At 39.4% G+C, this 26,720-nt stretch overlaps 1 protein-coding gene across 3 annotated transcripts; it reads right to left on the bottom strand.

Moving 5' to 3' along the window:
* Nucleotides 1-815: 815 nt before the first annotated feature.
* On the bottom strand, nucleotides 816-25,717 carry LOC121908604 (synaptogyrin-1-like). 3 transcript variants are annotated; one of them, XR_006099278.1, is made up of 5 exons: nucleotides 25,090-25,716; nucleotides 9,188-9,425; nucleotides 5,704-5,849; nucleotides 5,174-5,393; nucleotides 2,638-2,725 (listed from the first exon to the last, which is right to left on the bottom strand). XR_006099278.1 is itself a non-coding variant. In XM_042428775.1 (4 exons), the coding sequence occupies exons 1-4, from the start codon at nucleotides 25,189-25,191 to the stop codon at nucleotides 2,510-2,512; spliced, it is 702 nt and encodes a 233-aa protein (XP_042284709.1). In that variant the 5' UTR covers nucleotides 25,192-25,717; the 3' UTR covers nucleotides 816-2,509. The 3 variants fall into 3 exon arrangements, 2 of the variants coding, with proteins under 2 accessions (XP_042284709.1, XP_042284716.1); XM_042428775.1 differs by lacking the exon at nucleotides 5,174-5,393 and having other exon boundaries at nucleotides 816-2,725; nucleotides 25,090-25,717; XM_042428782.1 differs by lacking the exon at nucleotides 2,638-2,725 and having other exon boundaries at nucleotides 4,715-5,393.
* Between the last annotated feature and the right edge of the window lie 1,003 nt (nucleotides 25,718-26,720).

Raw genomic sequence — 26,720 nt, 5'->3', positions numbered from 1 at the left:
GCAATACATTCTGGATATTGATTTTCCATAATTTATTTCTGGTAGTGTGCAAATGCCAACATTTTTTTAAAATCCAATGTCAATTAATACCTTATTGAAAAGCCTCACTCACTTTTGCACTCCAACCTTTTGAAAGGTTTTTGAATCACAATATTTGAAAACTCTGGCAGTGGAGTTAGCATACGCAATCAGAAGGGATTTACAAACATGTCATATTATAAAAAATACCAACTTTCTTATAAGGCGGAGAAAAAAACCTTTTCTTATTATATATACAATACTATTATAATATATGAGTGTAGGGACATGTCTTGCCAGTGGAGGGAGACATGCACCACATTTCTATATTTTACTGCAGCCTGTTTAGTATCACTACTGGACTTCAAACACATGAGTCTGTATCTGCAGTATTTTTGTTCCTTGACACTTTTTTGTATGTATAGGACACATATATAGGATCCTGTTTAAAAAATTCAGTTTTACTGATGCAAAAATAAACTACATACATATTTCTTTAATAAGAAAATACATGAGGCATTTTCGGTTTATGGCATGACACTGACATAAAGGCCAACCACTGCTCATGCCCGGCTGTTGGCTGCTGTTGTTTGATTATGTAAGGTGGTATGGCAGATACATTACCTCCCACACACCAGTGTAAACTAAGAAGCCAAAAGTTGATCATAAATTTCTAAATTTTTCAGCACCTCTATGGAATATTGGTAGTTTTTTTTTTTTTTTTTTTAAATCATAAAAACAGAAGGCAGTGAGAATGTGACAATAAAATACAAAAAATCCCAGACCACACATTCATATCTTTATCAGTATTTTCTTTATTTTTATTGGTTAAAATCGAACACATCAAAAACATAGATTTGTACACAATCTTTTTCTTAAATCTTACTTTGCTTTTTGAACGGATTTCACAGAGGAACATCACACGTTTCTACGTCTACACGGATAATACAGTATAAAGTATATATGTGCATATATACTTTGATAATTTGGTCACATTTTTGTTGCTGTATTTGTTTATAATTAGTATTATTATCCCAAAATAAAAGCATCTCCTTACCCTGAAAGCAACATAAAGGATGAGGCATGGTGATGACCTCACCATATATCTTATCACAATAACACTCAACAGACCATAGATCTTTCTTTTGTCTTTTCTTTTTTATACAGAACTAGCATAATGCCCTAAAATAAAGCATAATCTTTTTTTTCAAACACTCTAATATACTGAATTATAGATTTACATATATTTATAGAGAGATAGATATACTTTATTCTTTCAGAAAATGAAGCAATGCATGTACATAAATCCTCAGGATGTTCATGGTTGCCTCATCTATAGATTTGTTGAAAACAAGTGAAAAACACAATAGATAAATAACCTGCAGTTCTTCAGTGAAGTGAGTTCTCTGTCTGTAGGCCTGCCGACTTGAAACTGAAACTTTTGTGTAATTTGGGTTGCTCAACGATGATGACAAATGCTTGGTTTTGTTCGGAGTTTTTACGTGTTTAAAGACAAAAACAAAACAATTAGCCATACTTTTGTCCAAAAGATGCCGAAAGAGAACTGTGATACTGTGCGTATTGGATATATGTTGCCCTGTGTTCATTGGATTTTGCTTGGCAGTCAGCACTAAGGCAACAATCGAGGGAAGAAAAAGCGGGTTCTTCTGGAAAACAAGAAAACACACACCGCCCCACACCCACACATAAAAAAACCCCAAAGGAGACCTTTCAACACACACAAACACACAAACGGTTGAGGGGATTAGTTGCCAGTTATAGCACTGTTGCTTGTTTGTCTGCGCTGATATCCTGTAATGCACCTCTAAGGAGATTCGTCAGCAGAAACTCGTGTTGTATCTGTTTGAAATCGATATGCTGTGAATGTGTGCTTACATGTGTGTGTTTGTAGTGTGTGTGTGTGTGTTTGAGGGTGTTTCAACTAACACTGATCGCAGTCATTTTGCTGACTGACAGCAGACCTCAGAAGATGAAGGCAAAGTGGTCACGAGCACTGATCTGCTACATGGTGACCTTTTCTGCAAACTCTTGACCTCCCGATTCTTCCCGCCCAGTTTGCTCCTTAAACCCTCCCTGACACCTCCAACCAGACCCGAAGTCTGGGGTCTCTGTATCCCAAAACCCCTTCCCGTCAATCTCCAAAGCCCCCTTCTATTGTTCTAGTAGCAAGCTCATACCTTGGTGACATCTTGTCTCACTCCTAGCTGTTACCTGTCTTTCCCCAAATCTGGAAAGTTGCCCAAATTTCTGACCTAGAGATTAATTTTACCTTCATAAACAGATGACAATCAGTCCAATAACTGAAATGTCACGGGTATAAAATCTCCTATGATGACTGAAATTCTATAGGTCACATTGGCTTAAGATTACCAGCTAAATGTTGAGTGTAAATAATGATAGAAACAATTCAAACCCCACTCTAAATTAGAAACTATGGGCAACTTCACCCAGATCCTCTACCCCCAATATCTCAGTAGTCCTGGCGCTGGTAGCCTCCGGTGCCGTCGAAGGCCCCATCGCTGTTAGCCTGGCCCCCTCCTCCCCCTGGGCTCTCCAGGTCGTCCCCACCGAAGGAGGTGTAGGGGGCTCCGGCTGCGTCCTGGCTGGGGTCCGTGTATTCCTGGGAGAAGAGGGCTGAGTCGGCCCCCAGCTTGTACCTCTGGAAACCCAGGAAGGACTGGCCCGCCTTGGGGATGGAGAGGATAGATCATCGGGGATGTGGGGGGACAGGAAGAGGATGCATAGATGGATGAATGGCGTGAAGATAGATGTTGAAGCAGAGATGTAATAGTGTTACAGCAGAGGTTTTGGGAGAAGAGAGAGAAGGAAACATTGATTAGTTTGCTGGAAAGCTTGTGAAGCTTATTAGATAGTTTGAGGGAGTCATTTAGTTAGTCAGAGCAAGTTAGTTCCAAGGCGGTAGTATAAAAAAAGGCAATTTCATCCATTGTTTGGCTCCATAAAGAGAAACACCACCTCAGCATCACTGGGACAGGTACAGTGCAATGAAACAGAGTCTGTGTGCATTATTAAACAGCTGAGGCTTTCACTTTTGTTAATTAGAGATGTTTCAAGACAACAGGGGATAAAAGCCAGCTATACCACGGGTAGACGGAGCAAACACAGACACTCACACACAGTACAGAGAGAAAACCACAAACAGAGTTGGGGATGATTTAAGCTCTGAGTGCTGAAAGGTTTCAGGAGGAGGTTTTATTTACTGTTGTGTCTCAGCTCGATCAGATGTTGCAGACACATCGACTTTAGTTGAACACTTTTGATTCTCTCAGTCTGGTACAACACTCTTCTGTCTTGTCAGTATGTCTCTACAGTCTACATTGGAAATGGACAGTTTAAGTCCATCTAATTTTCATTCAAGTTGAAGGATTGCATAAAATAAAAACAAGTCAAACTTTTTGAAAAAATTCAATTATTGTCCTTATTTGATCTTATGGACTGAACCATTTGAACTTAAATGATGCATGTTAGGTAATGAGTTTTGTCAATATGGATATGGAAGTACTCATGTAATAAAACTTATTTATGACTCAATAACGTGCACAGTTACAGGCCATAAAAATCTGATGAATGTGCAATAAAACAGTTTGATACTTCAATTAAATTATTTTAAAACTGCCTGCCTAAACTAAGCCAATGTCAAAAAGCTATAAAAACACCAAATCTACCAACTAAACTTAATAAGATAATAGAAAAAGTGAAAGCACGACTATACACAAAACTGGAAAAAATAATCTATGGTGTCAAGTGAGAGAAGATAAGGCTTTGAATGTAGTTTCATCAAAAGACAGAAATACAAAACCTTTACAACCAAATTTTAAGCAATGCACTTTGACAAATGTAGAAAAATTCATTACAAAGACTCAGAGTTTTACATTTTAAACAAAAACTGTTTGAAAACTCTCCCCTTGACAATTATGCCCTCTACAGCAAAAAGACAGTACCAATCATTCTGTAAACCTTCACGCTAATGATGAGAGAAAGGAGTAGTAGCCTATCCTCTAAACTGAGACAAACTTGTATAAGGGCACCAGATTTGATGATGAAGCCACAGCCGGGCAGAATGTGCACCTGTCCTACACCTGGTTATCTCAGTAGCAAATTGCCGACATGTCTGATCTTAATATGAAGTAAAAAACTGGCCAAATATCCAAACAGAAAACCACATGGTAGATGGAGAACACAGAAGGTTCTGTGAGTAAACATCTTAGAATTTAAAGGATTTTCTATATTTTTCTTACTGTCAACAAATCTCATGTGCTGAGCTGAACTAACAATGACTTGATCCTACTTACAGTATGAGTATTGTGTGCATCCAAAGCCTGATATATCTTATTCCTCTATGTCAATGAACCACACTGCTGCACTGGGAGACAAGTTCCTTCACCACAAAAAATATGATCACATTCATTTGTTTAGAAAAGGCTCCAAAGATTAACAACAGAGATCATGTTTTAAGTCTCTGGAGAGTAGTTCCCTGTGAAGGCAGACAATACTGTACAATGTACAGTCAAGAGGTTGTGATATGAAGCACAACAAGTGCAGTGGTGTGGCTCATTGATGTGTTTTTAATAGTTTTTGGACAACAGCAGAGGTCTACGGCAAAGAGGAATCAGATATATCAGGATTTGGATACATATACTTGTAAGTAGATCAATTCATTGTTGGTTTGGCTCTGCACATGAGATTTGTTGATAATGAGATGAATACAGAAAGTCAACAGTCTCATCCTTTAATAACCAAATACCAAATCTTTAGCTTTTGACCTCTGTTTTTATCAAAATTTAATAAGACATCCACATAAATATGTAACATTAGTTTCTGGTTAGAAGCATTTTAAAATTCCAGTGGGCAGTAAGCTTTCATTCCAACATGGATTACAGGTATTCAAATATGTGTTTAAGGCCAGAGATCTCAGCATTTGGCAATGTAATTGTTGAGTCATAGATATTGATTCAGCCATTGAATAAACCCACCTGCACATACATTATCATAATCTGCTTGGATCATGAAATAAGTTATTTAACTACAGCAGGCAAAAACATTGAGCTACATCTTACTGGCAACATTGATGGTACAACTGTTATTCTTACTGCTGCCTTACAAATACACTCACTTCAAGCAATATCGATGTTAAGGGTGCCCTTAAACAAGTGCAGTCACAGTCACGTAACAGGAGTATGATGAACCAATTGCAGAGGGTTAATGCAGAAGGGGCATGAGAAAGAGAAGAGTCAGACAAGAGGTTGATGAGGCTGAGGGGGGAACAGCTTGGTGTATTCCTCTTCAAACGACACATTCTTTAACTTCTCCATAGAAAAAAGAGTCTGGGCGCCCTGTTGGAACAATATCCATACACTCATGAGTTCACATGTACACAAATAAAAATGAAAATGTTCACACGCAACCACACACTAACCAAAAGGAAGATGGGGGAAGGGAAGGTAGTCAAGGAATACACGTTTATATAGCTCATTGGCTATATTGGCAAGTAAAGGAGGAAATAGAACATGATCCACAATTTTGGAGTGTTTTGTACCTCATCCATAGCACCATACCAACTTTTAAATGAACACATCCACCTTATGGACGGTGTTACATGATGTTTTATTTTAGTGTGGACCAATGAGTAGTGGATGCCCTTACCCAGGTGAAGATGGAGAAGAAGGAGAAGGTGATAGCTGCTCGGGCAGCGTCTCCTCCCTCCCTTAGTGGGTTGTCGTCATGCTTGGTCACCTGCCACTGGTTGGCCAAGAAACAGAAACCCACAAACCACATGAAGGACCAGAATGCTGGAGAGAGACACAGTGGGAAAATAATTAAAATTATATATTATTATTATTATTATTATTATTATTATTATTATTATTATTAGTAGTAGTAGTAGTAGTAGTAGTAGTAGTAGTAGTAGTAATAATAATAATAATAATAATAATAATAATCACTGCATTATAGAGGACCATGTTTGTACTGAATGAAACAAACAACAAAGTAAGAATCAATTAACACAGATTTGAAGCCACCAGTTTCAAATTGGATTACATGTGCCCATGTTTGCACTGACAATAATTAGCAGCCAAATTGCTAATTCTGTTTAGTACAATTGCCTGTACTAAACAGGAGAAAGCTATTGCACAACCAGTATTGGGTTTTAGAGGTTTTTTTCTGAATTCATCTGAATCACATATATTGTAAAGCTCTCTGAGAAAAGTTTGATTTTGGGCTACATATAGAGACGGGTGACAAATTAATGGAAAAACTAACATAAAGTGTCTTAGTAAGGTGTTGAGCCACCATGTGCCACCAGAGCAGCTTCAATGTGCCTTGGCATTGATTCTGCAGGCCTCTGGAACTCTACTGGGGGGATGAACACCTTTCTTCAAAAAGATATTCCCTCATTTGGTGTTTTGATGATGGTGTTGGAGAGCTCTGTCTAACACGTTGGTCCAAAATCTCCAATAGGTGTTCAATTGGGTTGAAATCTGGTGACTGCGAAGGCCATAGCATATGATTCACATCATTTTCATACACAAAACCATTCAGTGACCCCTTGTGTCCTGTGAATTGGGGCATTGTCATTCTGGAGGAGACCACTCCCATCAGGATAGAAATGTTTCATCATAGGATAAAGGTGATCACTCAGAACAACTTTGTATTGATTTGCAGTGACCCTTCCCTCTAAGTGGACAAGTGGACCCAAACCATGCCAGCAAAATGCCCCCCACAGCATAACAGAGCCACCAGATCCCCTCACTGTAGGGGTCAAGCATTCAGACCTGTACCGGATTTTCCTTTAATTTGTCACCTGTCTGTATATAATATTGCTTGACACTAACAATAGGAAAGACAGGGCAGGAAAGCTAAACTGCTATAGTTTGAGGTCTAGAGTGGGAAATAAAATTGTATATCATCAAAATAACAATGAAGAATATTGTAGAGACTATCAAATGAAAACATCAGGGGGCCTAGGCTTGACCCCTGTGGAACGCCATATGTATAATGAGTAGACAATCACCAGGAAATACCCACAAAACCTCCTGCTAGCTGGTTGCAACCAGTGGAATACATATCATATTAAGGGAACTCAAACATCATCCCATCACATGTACTGCAGTTGGAACTGTGGCAGAGAGAGAGACTGAAGATAAGGTTAAATCAGAAACATCCAGGTGTACCAGTCGTTTCCTCGCTTCAGTATGGAACAGAGCATCTCATATTACAATATAGATATGGTGGTATAAAGAGAAAGAGACAGAGTGTGTGAGTAATAAAAACAGGGAAGGAGAATATTTGTCTGTGACAGGAATGGCCTCATTAACCAACTCAACACTTGACTATGTTGTCATCACGTCCAAGTTCACTGCAGAAGCAGTGCAGCTGAGAAGGAAGCCATTGTCAGAGGCACCAAAGCACAATGTTCCTGAGGCTTGTTAGTGGCACAGGAGTACTCCTTCCCCCTGTTATTCGTCTCTAACACCTCCTCTTCTTTAGTTGAGTTTATAACCAAACTACAATTCTCCGAAATGTCATGTTTTTTACAGTTTGAAAAGACTGCTCATATTTTCTACGAGAGTGGGGTATTGATTAGCTGTAAAAATTTGTACATAAAAAAGAAAATAAAAAATGCTCTCCAATTCTTATAACCTACAGTAGAATAACTTCCAAAATACTGCAGCTTAAACTTGAAAATCACGACGATAATGGAGTAGACAGCATTTGGGCTTCATCTTGTTCTACATGTAACAAGTTAAAACTGATGGACACAATGCTCAGTAGTCAGTATATTTATACAACATTGCAGTTCTGAATTCCTTACAAAGACACTAAAAGAAAGAAAAAAATGAAATGAGTAAGGTCAGTACTTAATATTAATCTACTACTGGTGGGTGAAACTCTTTTAGCACACTGATCGTGCTTCTCTCTTTTCGCCTTTCCATCTTTCTGATTGATACAGCAGGGAGTGATTGCTACCAGTTTTTGATTAGGTCATGTTACGGCCTCCTACCGAGTCTCAGATTTTGTCGGGAACAGGAAAGCCCACTGTACCTGCAGCTGCTGTAATATAATCCCCAAATGGTGTTTTATCACAGGAAATGTGTATAGTTATCTGTATGTAATTCAAAGCATAATGGCTGAGATATTACCTTGTCCAGGCCTCATGGTCATTCTGAGGCCTGAGTTCAAACATGACCGATAAAGCCCAAGAAAGAAAATGAATAAATTCAATAATTTATTCTTATGTAATCATATTTTTAAATCATCCATATTTAATTTCAGTTGAATGGATTCATTCATCTGGACTCTATGGAGCGTTGCCGTCTTGTGAGTCCTACAGTCCATCTCTATAGACAAGCTATAGCGCTAAATAGAGATCTCTCAAAACCTTATGAACAAATTTCCATGAAATGAGTCAGGCCTTGGGCTACTGACTGACTGATGAGATTTGGTTGGCGTGCTAATCTTGGGGGCACATTTGCATGGGCAAGAAATCTATTTCTGTAACTCGTCTGTAACATAGCAATGAGTGTTACAGCAATCTGGAAACTCCATTGGTATGACATGTGCTCTCTGATTGCCTTGTAGTAATTAACTTTATTAGCCTTAAGTGTTATTGACCTACAAGCTGTTCAGCACTTTGTAATTCTGTTTTCAAAGGGCTATAGAACTTGAAAACGTATTTCTCCCCGCTCACTTGTATCAATCCCCAGCTCACTCTTTAATCTGCTGTTCATGGTTCCATCGCTCTGCTCATGCTGTCTAGTCAATATTTCTCCTTACTTTAGGTTACTTAAAGTGTCCAGGGAGGTGATTTAGGAAGAAAAGATTACTGCATTGCTTGGTTGTGCACAAAAAAAGTAAAGAAATGGTAAAATAAAAAGAAATATGTCTGATTAAAATGAGATAATAGAATTAATGTTTACCTGCATCCTCAAAATATGATAGCGTCTCCTTTATTGTGTTACTTGGCTGGTGTTCACATGATTATTATAACATGTAACACAATTCGTTCAGTGTTAAATGTTTAAAAGTGAATCTTAGTGATCTTAAAAACAAGAGAAAACAATATGCTTTGAAAAAACTATCCACTATGTTGTGAGATAGTTAAAGTAAGTGAAGATAATGTGTTTACCTGACACCCCGATATCAGCCAGCACAGCCTTCTTGCGGTCTTTGACGCTGCTAATCTGGGGGAAATAGACATCCAGAGCCAGGAAGGCGATGCAGCAGAGGAAGGCCATGGAGCCCATAAAGACGCCATAATTACAGGCGTTCTGGTTGCGGTTGAAGATGCAGTACTCCTCTACTTCATTGGGGCGGTTGATGTAGCCCTCATTGGCGATGCAACCAAAGATCACAATGGAGAAGAGCTGCAGAGGAGAAGAGAGGAAGGGATAAGTGGAAGATGGAAAAAGCAGCGATGTGTAGCTCATGGTAGTCCTACAATCAGACCTAGACCCTTTGATAAAATAGTCCATTAAAGGAATACTTCGACATTTTGAGAAATACATGTTATTCGCTTTCTTGCTGAGAGTTATGAGAAGACTGCTACCGCTCTTTTATCTGTCTGTTAAATATGGAGCTACAGCCCGCAGCCGGTTAGCTTAGCATAACAACTGGAAACAGCTAGCCTGGCTCCAACCAAAAGCAACAAAATCCACCTACCAGGACCTGTAAAGCTCACTAATTAACACGTTTTATGTTGTTTGTGTTATTCCTAAACTGAAATGTAAAAAGGACAAATTGTGGTTTCATGGGGATGTTAGGTGCAGGATTATTTCTTGGCCAGGTACAGTGATGTTCTAAAATGTCATTGTCTTAATATCCACATCACTGTGGACGCTAGCTCTTTCCCACTGTTTCCAGTCTTTATGCTAAGCTAAAATAAGCAGCTGCTGGCTTCATACTGATCAGACAGATATGACAGTGGTATTCATCTTCTCATCCAATACTCAGCAAGAAAGCAAACTGAAACTGAACCAAAATGATAAACTATTCCTCTAATAAACAGGATATGTTTTAAGGACAGAAGGGATCTATCTTCCTTCATTTTTACTGTTACGAGCAACACACAACAGTGACGTATAACATGCGTCACATAAGAACTGCATCTATTGTTTTCTATGTAAGCCCACACACTGGCAGCATCTTGATGCACGTCAGGATAAGCAACCGTTATACTTCCCAGCTTCCAAGCTTCAGCATTTTCATCTCATTCACTCCTTGGATCAGCACAAGCCAGCCAACGTATTTACTTGCTTTTGTCGTGTGTTAAGGATATCAGTTCACAGATGTCAAATGACACAATAAAGTGTACATTTCCAAACAATGTATGCTAATGTCTACCAAAAATCAAATGTCTTCATTTCAAAACATGCTACAGGACTTGCATGCATACTTGCTGGATAGTATTTTTAATATTTGAAGTAAATACTGGTGTTATTTTAATTTTTGTCTTTACAAAGACTGTGTTTGTCTGCCATTGTCCATAAATATGTGGATGGAAAGTATTTTTTTCACTAATCTGAACCCCCTGCTCAGGTTTGTGTTTTTGCACCACCACTTCACCCTGTTCTCTACTTGCATCTTTTGTACAGTAACTCATAAAAGCTCTTTACAGCCCAAAAGAATACAACCTGCCACAGCCAGATGGTATATTTAGACTGGCTGGGTAATTTTATGAATAAGAAAACACTTCAGCGTAACGCTCTCAGCCCATAATGTCACGACAACCCTGCAGGGGAGTTTTATGAATAATCCCTCATGTCAACAGTTTTGCTTAACGTGCCTCCGGGTTTTCTCTTAAAGTGTGGAGTTTGACTGTAGAAAAATGATCCTTTCTCTGCTATTCTGCCATTTAGTGTGACAGCTACTGAACACACACAGACGTGAATTAGACATATTTACTGCAAACATTGTTGCCACTTGTGTGAATATGGACATATATATGTTTTGGAAATGTATTCAGTACATCAACTGTAATTTAAAGCATCATTTCAACTGAGGATTTTACTGCACCTAAACATCTGTAAAATTACTATTCATTACATTTTACTGTGATATGATGTTGTCCTGAGCTTATTGGTTGTATTTTCTGCCCAGAGACTACAGATACAAATTATCTTGAAGCTAACCCTAGTGCAAATAACAATAGGAGTCCTTAACCTTTTTCACACTGTGGACACAACTGGCATAGGACCACATACTGATAACCTCGTCAATATTTTTTATAGCATCACATAATGTTCTTAACAGTAGGAGCTTTGCATACCAGCACTATACTGTATATCTAATTAAGCTCTGATTTATACATTACATGGGTGTTTCTTCTCTATGTCACCAGACTCTTTCAATATTTTTGAAGATTTTGTCATTTATTTTCTTAAATCTTGCATCTAATGCCTGGTTCTTATGATTTCTGTTTAAGGCAGTGCACTCCAAAGTTAAGCAAAAGCTAATACACATGAAAAAAATTGTGAACCTATCCTTTAAAGCCCTTCCGTGTAGGATTTGAACATTTCTGATATTGCTGATACTAAGTGGTAGTATTAAAAAAAGACACTGTTGGAGCCTTCATCCAATCCAACCTAGGAAATCTGAGAGTAAAGGAGCTGAAAGCAACACATAGTCTGCACCAGTTTTCACCAGGATTGTCTCATATTTCTAGAAACAAAACCTTTTTATATACATTAACCTGGTCATGCTGCGTCTGCCTATATTAACAGAGTATGTGATACTAATGTATCACCACATGTAGAGCTTCAATGATTAGCGAGAAAATGAATCGACAACTACTCTCATAATCCAATAATCTTCAATAATCAGTCCAGTAATCTCTAATAAAAGTCTTTTTTTTTTGGAGAAAATGCCAACATTTGCTGGTTGCAGCTTCTCAAATGTGAAGAATTAAACTTTTATGTCATACATGATAGTAAACTGAATATATTTCGTTTTGGATAAAAGAAGATACAGTATTTGAAGATGCCACCTTGGGCTCTAAGATGTAATAACGGACATTTTTCACATTTTATAGACAAAACAAGCAATTAATTGAGAAAATAATTGTCAAAATAATTGACAATGAAAGTAACAGTTAGTTGCAGCCCTAGCCACATGTGTACTGTATAACACTCTGCAGTCTGCATGTTTTAGACTTAATTTATACATCATGTAGAGTCAAACCAGTGTTAAGTGCTGATGTGCTTTACATGTAAACAGACTGTTTTATACTTTGATAGTTTCTGACATTTCTCTGCTGGATTTGTGCGGATGAATAATAAAACTTTGAACTGTTCTATAATTATATTTTCACTATTTATCACTAAATATTTGTTTGAAGACTTTGTTAAATGGACTAAATGATGACTTAGACTTATAGCTGAGTTTGTTAAAGAAAGGAGACCATTGTTTTTGACACAATAACTATGGCTGTAGCTGCTCCTGCTTTTAATTCATCAGGTGTCATTACACCGTCCTCTCAGCCATATGAAATCCTTCTCAAAGCAAGTCTTTAATTTAAAAAATGCGTGGCGGCGAGTTGAAATTTAACGCTGATTTTCTTAATTGCTGGAACGTGCCGGAGAGGACGAGAAGAGAGAGAAGACGACAGCGACAAAATGGAGTCAATCGGAAGAGCAGGTTACTATGACGAGCATCTGATCCCTCGCTCCTCTACGTCCCTCCGCATTTCTCTGCTTTCCTGCGCCCTTTCATCCTCTCTCTCTCTCTCCTTTCTCCTTTCGTTCTACTCTCCTCTCTGTCTGCCTTCGCCTGGAGGACTGGAGATACAAAAGGCTACAAAATGGAGTCAATAACAGGAGTAGGTTACTAAGATACCATCTAATCCTCCTCTCTCCTCTCCTCTCCGAACAGGGGTGAGCATCCAATAAGAAACACCCCTTTCCGAGGCCAGAAATATGAGACCACACACGCACGCATGCAAACACCCACAGTGTTAGTATTCTACCCTGCAGTGCAGTGTAGCAGTCTACTTTGTACTTCAGTTGATAACAGAGGATCAGACAACTCCATCCAACTGACAAACCCTCAGACCAAACCTCCAGGGAGCTGGTTCAGTCTGGATAAGACAGAGGCTGAGTGTGTTTATGTTTGTCTGCAGTATGTGTGTGTGTGTGTGTGTTGATTTTGCGGCGGTGGTGAGTGATGGATTCTGAATGTGTGTGTGTGTGTGATTGAGAAAGAGAAAGCTGAAGTGAACCTTGGGTTGGTGGATAGTTTACCCAGCTGTTGTGTCTGTGTTTGTGTGATAAATGACAGCGATACAAAAGGAGAGCACACAACAGACTGCACTTTCACTGACAAGCCCTGACCATGGATGCCAACAACCGGGGCGGAAGGAGACAGCAGGGATGTCAGTCATGATGAGGATTACAGCACAGTTTTTTTTTTTTTTTTTTTTTTTTTTTACACTTCAACTCTTCTTTCTTTATCTGCTTTCAAGCCAGTCATCGTCTTTCCGCTGTCTGCTTCACGCTCGGGGGAAACTACATTTTTCACTGCCAACACACGATGCTCAAAAATCTGAAGCGCCAGCCGAAACGGAATATAAGTCTGTTAAATTTACTTGAGACAGAGTTCATTATTTGGAGACTGAGGTTACTGAGATACACTCCGTTTGGCCGTGTGTGAGGGGGAAAAGTTGCGTAGTCACCTTGCTTTGATATTGTATCATTCTTTGAGGGAACTCCCCACTGTCCATGTCCTGTTTTATCCCAGTGCTGTCCCAGTTTACAGCTGTTTGTTCCTGTATTCCTACCATTAAGCTTTTTTTGAGAAAAGGTAGATCTTATAAGCCTGTAACGTGATGAACCAATCAAAAGAAATGTTAACAGTTAGCTTTTAATCATATCTTGTGGTCTTCATTTAACATTTAAGTTCCAAACTTTGATCGCATGATGACCACTGAGCGATCTCTATGACAACTGAGCAAACTACGTCTGCAGAGGAAGTCCATGAGATGCAGTTGAAAGCTCTGAATGTGCTGGAGAGGCTGAGAAGAGAGACGGCGACAAAATAAGAAGCGTGGGAAGCACTGTTTTGCACCAAACTTAATTTAAGTTCTCTACTTGACTTACTTGTCTTTTGGATAATGACTTCAAATGTGCTTATGCCGAGCAAACTTTCCACTCTGTTGAGGGAAATAATTGACCTTCACATCAAGTCATTGACTTGATGTATTAAAAATGCAAAACGGTGATTAAAAAATACTTTTTGTCAGTTTTGTCGTTCACGTCTGCTTAGCCTTCAGCAATGTCTCTCTAAATGCAGGGCGGGAGCAGTGACGGTGAGGTTTGACAGCTGGAAATCTTACTACCTGATGAAGTAATCCTTAAGTCACACAACCAGCGATAGTACAAGTGACTCAGTATACCATGACGCAATATATTATGGTCATTTTGTGCTACAAGGCTGTAAAAACATTGCTTCATTTCCATTTCGAAGGTAGATTAAATGGAGCTCTTTAGCATTCTACAGCACGTAGAGAGGAAACATGAGCTGGCATTTGGCGTCTGTGTCTCGATGGCGAACTGGAGCAGTTTGTTAGCGAGCATGCCCTCCCTCCATCCCCTCTCTGCCTCTCTGCTCCCTGGACCGTCTTTAGCCTCATGCACACCTCTCTCCATGGAACGAAGGATGTGTTGTGATGCGGGGAGGAGGTTAGGAATACCTAACCCCCCCCCCCCCCCCCCCCCCCCCCCCCCCCCCCCCCCACCCCACCTTCAAACCTGCAACCTTTTTCATTACGGAGAGAGAGATGATGAAGGAGGGAGGAAGAGATGGAGGGATTGTGGAGGGAAGCGTTGGGGGCAGAAGGGGTATGGAGGCGGTGCTATTTTTAGACCAGCTGCATCATCGCTCCCTCCCTTCCTTCCTCCCTCCCCCCCTCCCTCCCCCCTCATCTTCTCTCATCTCTCCTTGTTACTGGCCCTGCCTCTGCCCACGAGCATTCTTGAGCACACTTCAACACACACACACATTTAACCATATAGCTCAAACACACACGCACTTTGTCCACTGCTTTACATGCATGGCTTCCTTTAAGATTCAGGTCAGAAAACATAAAGTCACACACACACATACACACACACAGTCAATCACATGATGTTGGATGTTAGAATGGTATACATGAACAGAAAAGTCACATAATAAAGAAAAACCTATGCTAAAAACATACAGAGAAGAACAGTAGTCTGAGTTTTTATTTGCCTCTTTAGAAACTATTTCTTGCTTTCAGCTTGTGCTTCCTCACTTACAACAAACAGTCATTTCCTCACAGCTGGTGAGGAATTATTCTGTCTTATACATATTAGTACACTGGTGGAAGTTGCTCAGGATATAAGATTATAAAGATATACATCACAAAAGCACTGTAAAATATTGAGGTGTGCTTAAGTAACCAGGGTAATCTAATCGTAACAGGGGGGTTGTGTATATGTAATAAAGATTTTTAAGAATTTCTTAAGGTTTTAGATTTATAATGATGTTCTGTGTCCTAAAACAGATGTCCCAAACTCATTTTACAGATACCTGAAAACCCAGAAATGAGTCTCAAACCCTACAGAGTCAACCAGACAACACAAAAAACTCTCTGTATCCCTCTTGTTTTTCTCTCATTGTACAAATAAGCACACTAATGCACTTTCACTTACGCACACCCGCACGTCCACTGTCCGTGATTACATTTCGTGCATTACAGCAAATTTAAAACTTATATTTATGTCCCGTGTAATTGAATGGATCTTGTTATTTTTAGTAATGGGAGGATCAAGTTGTCAAACTAACTCAATTCAGTTGATTCTTTTGACAGCGGCAACCTGCTTCACAGCGATTGATTTGATTCCTTTGATTGGCTATTAGAAATGCGCCGCACAGAGAACGCAACCTTCATTTAACCCGACAGACGTGATAGATCCAATAACTGAATGAAAGTAGTTTAACTAAAAACAGCACAAAATATATCACTGTGTGCCTTCTTTTAATGTCAATATTAATAATGATGATAATAATGCTGATCCAGCATGTTTGGTTAACAGATTAAAAAGATTAAAAAAAGCATATATTATTGACCCATTAAAAATTTTTACATTTTTTATTATTAGCAGACAATCACTAACTAAACAATAAATATCTTGTCATTATCTGAAGATGCTAATGCTAACTTGCAGTGGTTCTTTATAGTTTGCTTTAGAGCTAGACCAATAAATAAGCAAAGCTGTTATATTGATACCAACTTGTTGCAGTTATACTGGTATTGTTGTATATTTCAGCCAATAAGTAGATGATAAGTAGACAAGAAACTGCAGTATAGAAATGCTTAAAATATATTTGGAATCATTTAAAAACTGTGTCGCAGGCAAATAGTTTATCCACCAGAGAGTACTGTTGTTTATTTTCTAACTGTAAAATGTATTAGTACATATCTTGAAATCTTTAAAAAAAAATATCCAGTATCAGTCAATTTGGTATCATACTGTGAACTACATACTGTAGTCAACAGCCACTGCTGAACACGGAGGTCTGTTTATCTCACTGTTTTTGATTTGGATACAGTAGCGAGTCAGTCACTTTCTCTAACAAGGACAACAGGACCTGCAGGGCCACTAGACTTTAGTGGTGTAACAGTTTTTTTTTTCTGATGCTCCCCTGAGAAACTCCACTGGGAAATAAACTCACCACTAGGGAGTTTTTTTTTTTTCTGTGTGCCTCTATTTCCCACAGCCTTACTTATTCTCTGTCTGTTGCAGTGACACATACAAACACCAGACACACACACACACACACTCCCACACACACACACACAAATGTTCTTACTTGAAATAAGGATTGGTTTTGGCATGACCTAATTTGCTGGATTTGAAAACGCACACCGTCTTCAGGGTCACAATTATATTTACTGTCACATGGAAGGGAGCAGATTGAATTACTGAGCTTTTTCTCCGGCTGCCAGCAGAAATTCAGCTGGGTTTGCGACGGCTGAAGCTGAAGCGTGTCCTTCACATGCACATCAAATACAATATCGCTAGAAGATACGGCTTTTTTTTTTTTTTTTTAACATTGCATTGCCTTTTTGGGATATAAACGAGCACTTTAACGACAGGGTTAGAGGTCAGGGGCAGGAAAATGATGCCTTAAGCCAGATAACTTTTGGTTCTTAAAAGTATGCAAAACCTTTGACTTTTGCACAAATTGGACATTTTTGGAATACTCATGAATGTTTCTCTCCTACTTTTCACAGTTTTCATTTTGTGCAGATAAAAACATCCATAATTATGCACCATTAACTGACTTTTAGTAGTGATAAATGTGCAGCAAATGTAACACATTGAACCCAGTGCACCTAAACATTCTTAACTTGCTGCTAAGCTGCCATGAAAAGTGGAGCATGTGATATGGTTGCATATATGACTCTCCTTCATTAGGTGTGTGTGTGTGTGTGTGTGTGCGTGGGGAGGTTCCCTCGCCCCTCTGATCCGTAGACAGATCACAAGGCTCCTGGCGGTGATGAAAGCAAGCACTGTGAGGGACACCACGTGGGTTTCTGATCTTGTGACCATCAGAGGGTCACTTACAAATTGCACATTAAGGATACTGATTGCCAGAAGTGTGTATGTGTGTGCACACTTGTGAAACTGTGTGCATGCATGCATGATTACATGTGCTTCCTCCAGAATGTCTCTTTCTCTCCGCTACTCTTTCTCTTTTTCTACCTTAGTTACTCCATATCTGCTTCTAAATTCAAATATGAAATTCTGGCTTTTGGGTGATTGCAACATGCAACACACACATACTGCAATCAGCCGTCTCGGCCACTGAGTCGGCCTAAATCATATCAGTCCAGTCTGGCTGGTTGTGAATGATTTAAAGCTGCTGTTGTGCCGGCTGAAAGGTCTTTCGGATCGTTTGTAAAGACCAGACAATTGAGCCGGCCTCATGTCACCCTGGTATTCACACACTGTACCTCACACCAAATCCAGCATTAGAAATAACCACACACACACACACACACACATAGAGGGACACGGCAGACCATGGCACTAGCACAGCATTTTGTCCAGATCTTTGTGGCTGCAGACTTCATCAGAGTGTGTTCACAATCTAACAATAAACCATCCTCATAAAAAATATTGAAAAGATGAGTTAAAACTACCAAGTGAAATGAATTTCACCTTCAGTTATGAAGCAAACTGACAAATTTTCAGTGACACTCTAAGTCCATTACGCTTCAGTATGTGGACAGAAAAAAGCAGATTGCTGCACTAATATTGAGAAAATACATGTTGTTATAGGAAAAAAACATGTTTTTTGCTTGTGGCAAAAAGCAAAATAACCTGAAAACATTGGCAGATTCTTCACTTTACTTTAAAAAAGTAAGGAAGATTCAGATCTTGCAGTGTAACTTTAGTGCACATATGTAATCTTAAGATTGAGTCCAGAAAAGTAAGTTTTATGTTCAGGCTGAGCGATGAAAAATATTTGGTTAAAGGTACACACCCTGGCTGTATCTGACACGCATCAGTCGACATGCTAGCAAACACCAGACACATCATGCAGACAGAAGTAGAAGTCAGGCTACAGTAACCAAGTTGGTCCAATTCAGTGAGCAAACGTGTTAAATTTGTAACTTTTTCTACATTTGTGTCATGTGTCAACCTTGGGAAATAGGACAGTAGTACATGCACCATCCAAACTGCTAACATTCTTTCTTAAGAAATTTCAAATGTTCTAATGTCAAGCCACACTACAACTAAAACAACAATATGGAATACGATAAGAAAATTTGTGAATTGTGCTGTTTTGTTTTCTTTTTCACTTGTGGTCCTGATCTACAGTAATTGCTTCCTTGTGGATTTGAAGCTTATGTTGCACTCACTGTAAGTAACTCTAGATATTAGCATCAGCTAAATGCAAAAATGCTAAATGGTGAAATAAAAACGATGTCAGAAGGAAATACCAACTCCACAAAGTGTTATGATACAATAAATGCCAGGAGACTGTAGATAACAGACGAGTCCAGCCATATTGGAACACTAGATATTTGTATTTGAGCTGCAAAACAACAGAGAACAACTGCAGTGAATGATTAGTGAAACCGGATAGACGTGATAAAGCGATGTGACGTTCACTACAAGTCAACATTGAGTTGGCTGGACTCTCGAATAACACAGGATCACTGCTGGAGGATATAATATACTGTGTGTATGTGTGTGAGGGGGCGTGTGTGTGTGTGTGGGTTTATTGTCTGCAGCAATGTATTGGTCTGGACTGGGGATACCTGATTGCTGCTATCACCATGGCAGCAGCTGCTCATGTAATACGAGAGAGAAGGAAGAGAGAGAGAGAGAGAGAGAGGAGACCTTGTCAAAGTACAATTCAAGGAGAGACACTGCAGTAGCAAGGGTACACAATGAGACAGACAGACACAATCACAAGTCCGGGACACACTAAGATCCACACTCTGTTCTACACACTCACTCATTCACACAAACTCTGCTCTCCCTTTTATCTCTGACCTTTACCGTTCGAATCTGGATGGCAATCAGTGAGAACGTGATCAGATGAGTCCAGAAAACAAGGTTGTGTTGCTGTAAGGAAACAGATGGTTCCTCAATCTTGTAAAGCCGAGCATAACAGAATCAAGTATGGGTGGAACTGCAATCTGGACTAAGTTACAACTCCATGTGTTTTATGACAGGTCCAACATGCCAACCCCCTCTTCCTTTACGTCCTAGTTTCCTGTTTGTCTCTACGGTAAACTGTCAAATGAAAGCAAAAACAAAAATCACACAATGACAGCAATTTTAGTTCAGTTCACATCTTTAGTGTTTAGTTTACTGAGTTTAGTTTGGTTAAAAGTGCAGGTAGTATACACACACAATGCAATAAAAGAAAGAAAACAGCAACAATAAGAACAGGGATAAGATAAAGTTCAAGCTGTATTAGAATTAGGAGCGCTTATTGCCCATAGGATAAATGATAACGTGAACATGTTGCATCAAATGTTTGGAAACCTGTATCTCTGATCAGAAGAAAGAATGTCAAATTACACAATAATTGTCACTTTGTGTTAATAATTATGGATGTTCCATCAATCCTAGCAGACCAAAGCAGCGGTTGTGCATTTTCAAGCCCAAGTCAAATATTTTTACATCACATCTGCAGCCTACACTGCTGTGTTTTAGGAATCTGAATGTATTATTCACACTGTTCCAGGTGTGCAAAGTTTTTTGTATTTATTTCTGTGTGGTACAAAACAATACACTACCATAATACCCTTAAACTGCACTTTGACATTGACAGACAATGATGGAGACTTGAGTGATGTTCAAGCAAGTTTCAAGAGGCTGCAAATAGATTTACATATGAAAATCATATCAAACTGGTTTACTTGGAATGGTAGGAAAACCAGTAAGCATATATTTGAAGAAGGTCAGTTAGGGAGGTCAAATAGTTAAAAGGGAAATTTCACCACGTTTTATGTGAATGTCCAACCAGTGTCGATGGTAAATGTAGTCAGTTCCTCAGTGTGTGCTATATTGACCAAGAAAGCTGAGCAGTGCCTACATGTACCAGGATGCATTGCGTGCAAGCTTCTGGCGCCCAACCTCTGTAAAACACTGTAAAACGTATCCTCGTCCATAAGATCCACTGCATTCATATTTTGGGATGCCATTTTCGCTGTTGGAAATGTAGCTAATTAGCAATACAAGCGAAGAGAGCGATGAAGTTTTGTTTTGGAGCAGAGCATGCCCCCAGGCTACCCAGAGGCTAGAGACTAGAAATCCAAGCTGAAATAGCCTGTAGTTCTTCCTCGCCCCCAACTACATCACTGTACACGTCAAATGAGAGACATCGGCAATAACTGCAGGTGTTTTTCACACTATATCCCTTATTCGGATTGCTAGAGATAAGGTTGAAAATTGGTGAAATGGTCCTTTAAGGAGCTAAAACTTGTAAACACACCAGCACAGTAATTCAAATGTCGCCTGTATTTACAAGAAGAGAAAGATGTGGTGGTGGCGGTGAGCTCTGAAGGTCTCTGAGTGTCTCTTTCCAACGCTTTTCATGCTCACCGATCGGCACCTGCACCCACCAGTCCCTCAATCCGCTGCACCCGCCAACCTGTGCTGCCAGCATCTGCTGTGAGAGCTGCAGGCCTCTACTCATCCAGGCCGTGGCTAGCTGAGGTGGGACTTTTCTATGTCAGATTTACACGAGTCCAAATTAGTATACAAGCCTTGTAAACTAGAATTACAGGTTTATATGCTTCTAATCAAGCAGTGCAAACCTTAATGAGCAAAAGCACAGATGTTCAACAAACTGAACATTACCACCGTCCTTATGCCAGAACAACAAGCTCAGTAGATGTGATCACATACTTTGCTTTATACTGTACTTAAGAGTATCTGTCTGGGCGAGGTTTACCACACAAGACAATAAAATCTATCCCTACCGCAGTATGTCGACCAATCAGTGAAGAGTTTAGGGAGTTACTAACACTTACCAGACGAATACCAAAATGTATCAGCAACCCTGACTGACAGAAAGTTGGTTTTTACTCTAGATTCATTTGTAAATGTTTAATGCAAAAATACAGAACACGACTACTGCAAGCACACAAAGCAACTTGCATCTAAGTTTCAAACCCTGTGTCTGAATTCTGACATGTAGACGCTAACAAACTATTTGCGTGTGTGTCTTCCTGTTTTACACGGAGCCGACAGAATGTGCTGCATTGCAGTGTTGCTAATATCAGACGGTTACTCACCAATTACAGAACTTCCTGACCTCTGAAATGCTAAACACCATAGCAACTAAATATAAAATGTTAACCCACGTTACTTATGTACGAACGTTCAGAAGAGCAGTTCCTAAATACGCATTTGACTTTATAAGCTTGCAGGTGATCAGTCTGTGAGTCATATTTCTTATTGTCTGTTATGAAATATCACTAGTGTTCCTAAAAGTCAAGAATTTCCTGGGTGAGAGAGAATCCTTAGATGAACTATGTACATGCAGGAGAATCCGTTTATCACTATCTATGTGCACAGAGGTGGCTGCTGCAGACACATGCATACTGAAAGTGAGTGGATATTTGCTTTAACCTTCTTACTCTATCAAAGAGAACAAAAACACACATACACAGAAAATATCACTTTCTTTTCTTGGAGTGCAGCGGTGAACTTTGATCTTCACATTCACCCAGCGGGCCGACAGAAACGCTGCTTTTGGCACGCTGACTTCTGAAAGTAAAGACGCTTCTTTACCGGAAGAAAGCAGATCTAAACATGTAGCATGTTTAGCTGCATGATCATGATTTGATAAATGAAGATGTTGTCCCGGTGATAACTCTAATCCTTGAGTAGCAGCATAAATTAAGAAAGCTTCAAAAGTAATGCTCTTTTAAAAGCAGAGACAAAGTTGAACTATGGGGGAAAAGATGTCATCTCAACTTTGCACATCTGGTGACTCTGTTTAATTTGATTAAAAATGAATTAATAATAATAACAATGAATGAAAATAAATTCTATCATTATTATTATGAAGTCCTGCAGAAAATTCTCACACACAAACTCTTCTTCTCTCCTCCATGCATCATCAGAGACATACTGGACTGACTCCCTGAGGATGAATCACACACACACACGCATGCACGCACGCACACACACACACACACACACACACACACACACACTCATTATCACCTCCACATACAGCCCTTGTAAGAAGTGAAGAAGTGAGAGATACAGAGAGAGAACAGAGAACCCTCAACCACCATTCATAAACTGCTTTATCTATACTTTCCAAATATGGTCATGCAACACACACACACACACACATTTGACACCCCCCCCCCCCCCCCCCCCCCTCCCTCCCTCACCAAATGTTTTAAGTGCTGATAGTTTCCACCCACACAGTCCACTGCCGTCTGGGTATTAGCACCATCACACAAAACATCACAACTCATGGCTGTTACTATGGAGACATGCTGTTGTTCTGATGACACCTAAGGGGGGTGGGACATCAGACAAAGGCCCACAAAGTCACTCCATACCTGTGTGAGCGTGCAGACTCGTCTTTTTTCTTCAGTTTACTGTATTTCTGTTGAAGCACTAAAACTTTAATGCTCAACACCCTACAGACTATGTAGTTAAAGGAGGGGAGCAATAACAGTTAGTCTATGAATCACTCAGGTAACCACTTTGATCATCAATGAATCCTTTAATTCTTTTATCAAGCCTCAGTATGCTAATATGTTGTGATATGTAGCATTTCACAGAATGACAGCCATTCACTAAACACTATTCATGTGACATATACAGTATATTACACAACAAAAAGTTTATGTCAAATGAGAGACAACATTGTTGCCTTGCATGTAGCTGTCAATCACATCATTATAATACAATATGATATATAATATTATATAACTTATAACAATAAAACACAACCGCACAGCTCTGAGAAACCTTCATCTGATGCTTATGTAAAGTATGAAGACGTTCATGGTGCATCGAACGGCCACATGACTCTTCCTCACGACCTCTTCGGGGCACACACACAAGCTATTTTCACACTTCTTTCACATGGTTTATATTTGAATGATACAGTTCATGTTTTATGTGAACGTTATGTTTACTATCAGTCATGCTTTAGTCACAAGGGTAAGAAATTGGAACATAGTATTACAATATTAGACAGTAAACTATAACTAAAAATTAAACTTTTTTGTCCTGTTGTCAACTGGGCAACATACAGTTAACTAAGGCTTTAGTTTGGTCTATTTTTTAAAACATTTTCCACCAAAAAGCTTCCTTTACTGTTCATTATTGACTTGGGACACCATTTGAAAGTATAAATTTTTAATCTTACTGTTTTACTGCTATCATGCCAGCAAGACCATCCACATGAAACCTGCCTCTGTATCCTTTCAGCATACCTGAGGAAGTGTTATTTAAGGACATGCAGCCACAGACACAGTCCTATAAATAAGAAATAATCCCAACAGTGCAACTTCCTACTGTAGAGCAGTGAGATTGGTACCAGTGGCCTTCCTGTAACATGCTACCCGATGTAAACACTGACTTTACACATTACTCCAGAAGAAGTTTAAACGTGAAAAGGTGAAATTGGACACAATAAACACCCAGCAAATAAAGTTCCTGCAGATGAACCAATTTTTCCAAATATAAATGTTCTGAGTTGTGAATCATCATGAAGTACTTCTGCAACTAGTGCGCTACAGGCCCAAAGGTTATAAACTCACTTTATGCCACTGTTAGTGGCATATAATGTGGTGTATATCCTTCTCCTATCCTTTTTAAATCACTTCTATGTCCTAAATGAAGATGATATTAGATACCAAAATGCAAGTGTAGGTTATAAGATACCCAATCAAGACATTCAGTCATAAGTTCATTGTATTCATGGTCCATTAAATGCCACATCGGAGTGAAGTGGCCACTTGGAGTTTTGGTGACTTTTGGGACTTTTGTTGCCACTTGTTTACAATCCTTCCAGGAAGTGGTGGCCTACTGTTGCTATTCCTTCTCATTAGTGCTCCTCCTCCATGGAGAAGGGAGGGTGGCCAGTTATTATGACATGGTTTTGTTATGAAATCATTACTTGGTAATGAATATGTTATCAAAAGAAAAAAAAAAATCAGTGATTAGAACCCATTCTGGGCCTACATTAGCTCAATATAAACTCAGCATACAACATCAAACACAAATCAACACAAAACAGGAAGATTTAAAAGTGGCATATTTGAGATGCAAGAAGGGATGAAGTCACATTATGATGCTGATGATATCGGAATTTGTATAATTTCTAACTTGGATGGGCTATCATACTTCACAACGATTAACTTACAACGAACATTATCCAAATCATTTCACATACGCACAAGTAAATTGTGGATATTCAGAGGTGGCCTATGCAGCTACTATTTAATCTACTACAGTACCAACAAACTTATGTTTTATTTTTCTGTCTCTCACCGGAGCAGTCACTCACCCAAGACACTATGCGGAGAATGGTCTGAGGCTGCTGGAAGAAGGTGACGGGGTCGAAGGCTCCTCCGGCTTTCCCGGCTCCGTATGCCTGCATCCCCTCCATGGTCCTCCGCCTCTCTGCGCCTCCTCTCTGGTCCTCCTCACCTCCCCGCTGCTGGCTCAAAGGCACAGGGTGTGTGGACGCACCGGGCAACCGATAAGGAAAATCCTGCTCCTGTTACTACTACTGCTGCTGCTGCTGCTGCTGCTGCGAGGATGGATGCACGTCTCTCCTGCGCTCCTTTGCGCGCACCCTGTCCGCTCCTGTTGTTGTTTCTAATTTAACCTCTAAATTCCCTGCCGTCCTCTCTCGATATCCCAGCAGAGGAAGCTGCGTGCCAGTGTTTTGGTGATGCTCTCTCAGCGCCGCACAGGAGCCGGTGGCGAATACGTGAACGCGCCTCCGTTGTCACGCCTCGGCCGGAGCGCGCCTCATCTAAACACCATTTGTACAACAACCACACAACGAGCACGCGCACGCGTTTATAAAGGGCGCGCGTTTGTTCTCACAGGATTGCCACAAGGAGTCACGCGCTTTCCCGCTTGTCTGAAGGGCTCTTTATCCAAACGGACAGCAGCCAGGGCAAGGAGGCGAAGAAAACAACGTGATACAACCACGACTTGATATTTAATACGTTTAAATAACGTTTAAAATGAGTTTAAAGAACGTTTAAATTATTATTAATAATAATAAATTTAATTTGTACTGCACTTTTCATTCGCAGAGAACCTCAAAGTGCTAGTGTTGAAAACATGTAACATAAAGAAAATAACAAGAAAAAGCCTTCCTGAATTAAAAAAAAAATCTGTTTTAAAAGATGAATTAACCCAATTAATTAATAATTAATTAAATAGCCATCTGAGGGCAGCACAGACCCTAGACTCTTTTAAAATGGCCTAAAATCCTTTTTATTCAGGAAGGCTTTTTCATCTTAACTCTTATTATATTCTTTATGTTGTGTGCTATGTTATTAACACTGCAGCACTTTGAGTTTCACTATTAATAAAAAAGTGCGATACAAATTAGATGTATTATTATTATTATTATTATTATTGTTATTATTATTATTATTATTATTATTATTATTATTATTATTATTATTATTATTATCATTATTATCATCATCATTAAATTTTATCTGCGTGTTCAGGAAAGATTCTAATTATGACCCAAAACATATATCTATTTAACAATAGCAATAACAATCTGATTATAAATTTGAATAACGTTAAAACAGCAAAGAAATCTCGAGGCATGCTGAGAGCAGTGATTTGTGATGCTGAGGCAGAAATAGCGCTCTCTAGTGGTTTTACCAGGCTCTGCTTTGATAGTTACAGGTTTTCTTCGCCTTTCGGGTATGCTTATTCCCAGCTTGTGTACTATAAGATAAGATAAGATAAAAGTTATAGTTGGAGGGTTTTTCGAAAGCCAATTTTACCACAGGTGCTGTTTGATGGAGACATGCCTGTCAGACAATGCTCAGGACAAAAATACCTTAACTCCCATCCTTTCTATGTCCTCACAGCCAGCCAATGACAGCACAGCTACGCGCCGTACGTGCTCGCTGGCTGGACCAATGAAACCCCTCTGTG

This window comes from Thunnus maccoyii, chromosome 2 (assembly GCF_910596095.1).
Source record: "Thunnus maccoyii chromosome 2, fThuMac1.1, whole genome shotgun sequence".
Lineage (NCBI taxonomy): Eukaryota > Metazoa > Chordata > Actinopteri > Scombriformes > Scombridae > Thunnus > Thunnus maccoyii.
The sequence above is the reverse complement of the archived record's forward strand: the minus strand, read 5'-3'. Positions and strand labels throughout refer to the sequence as shown.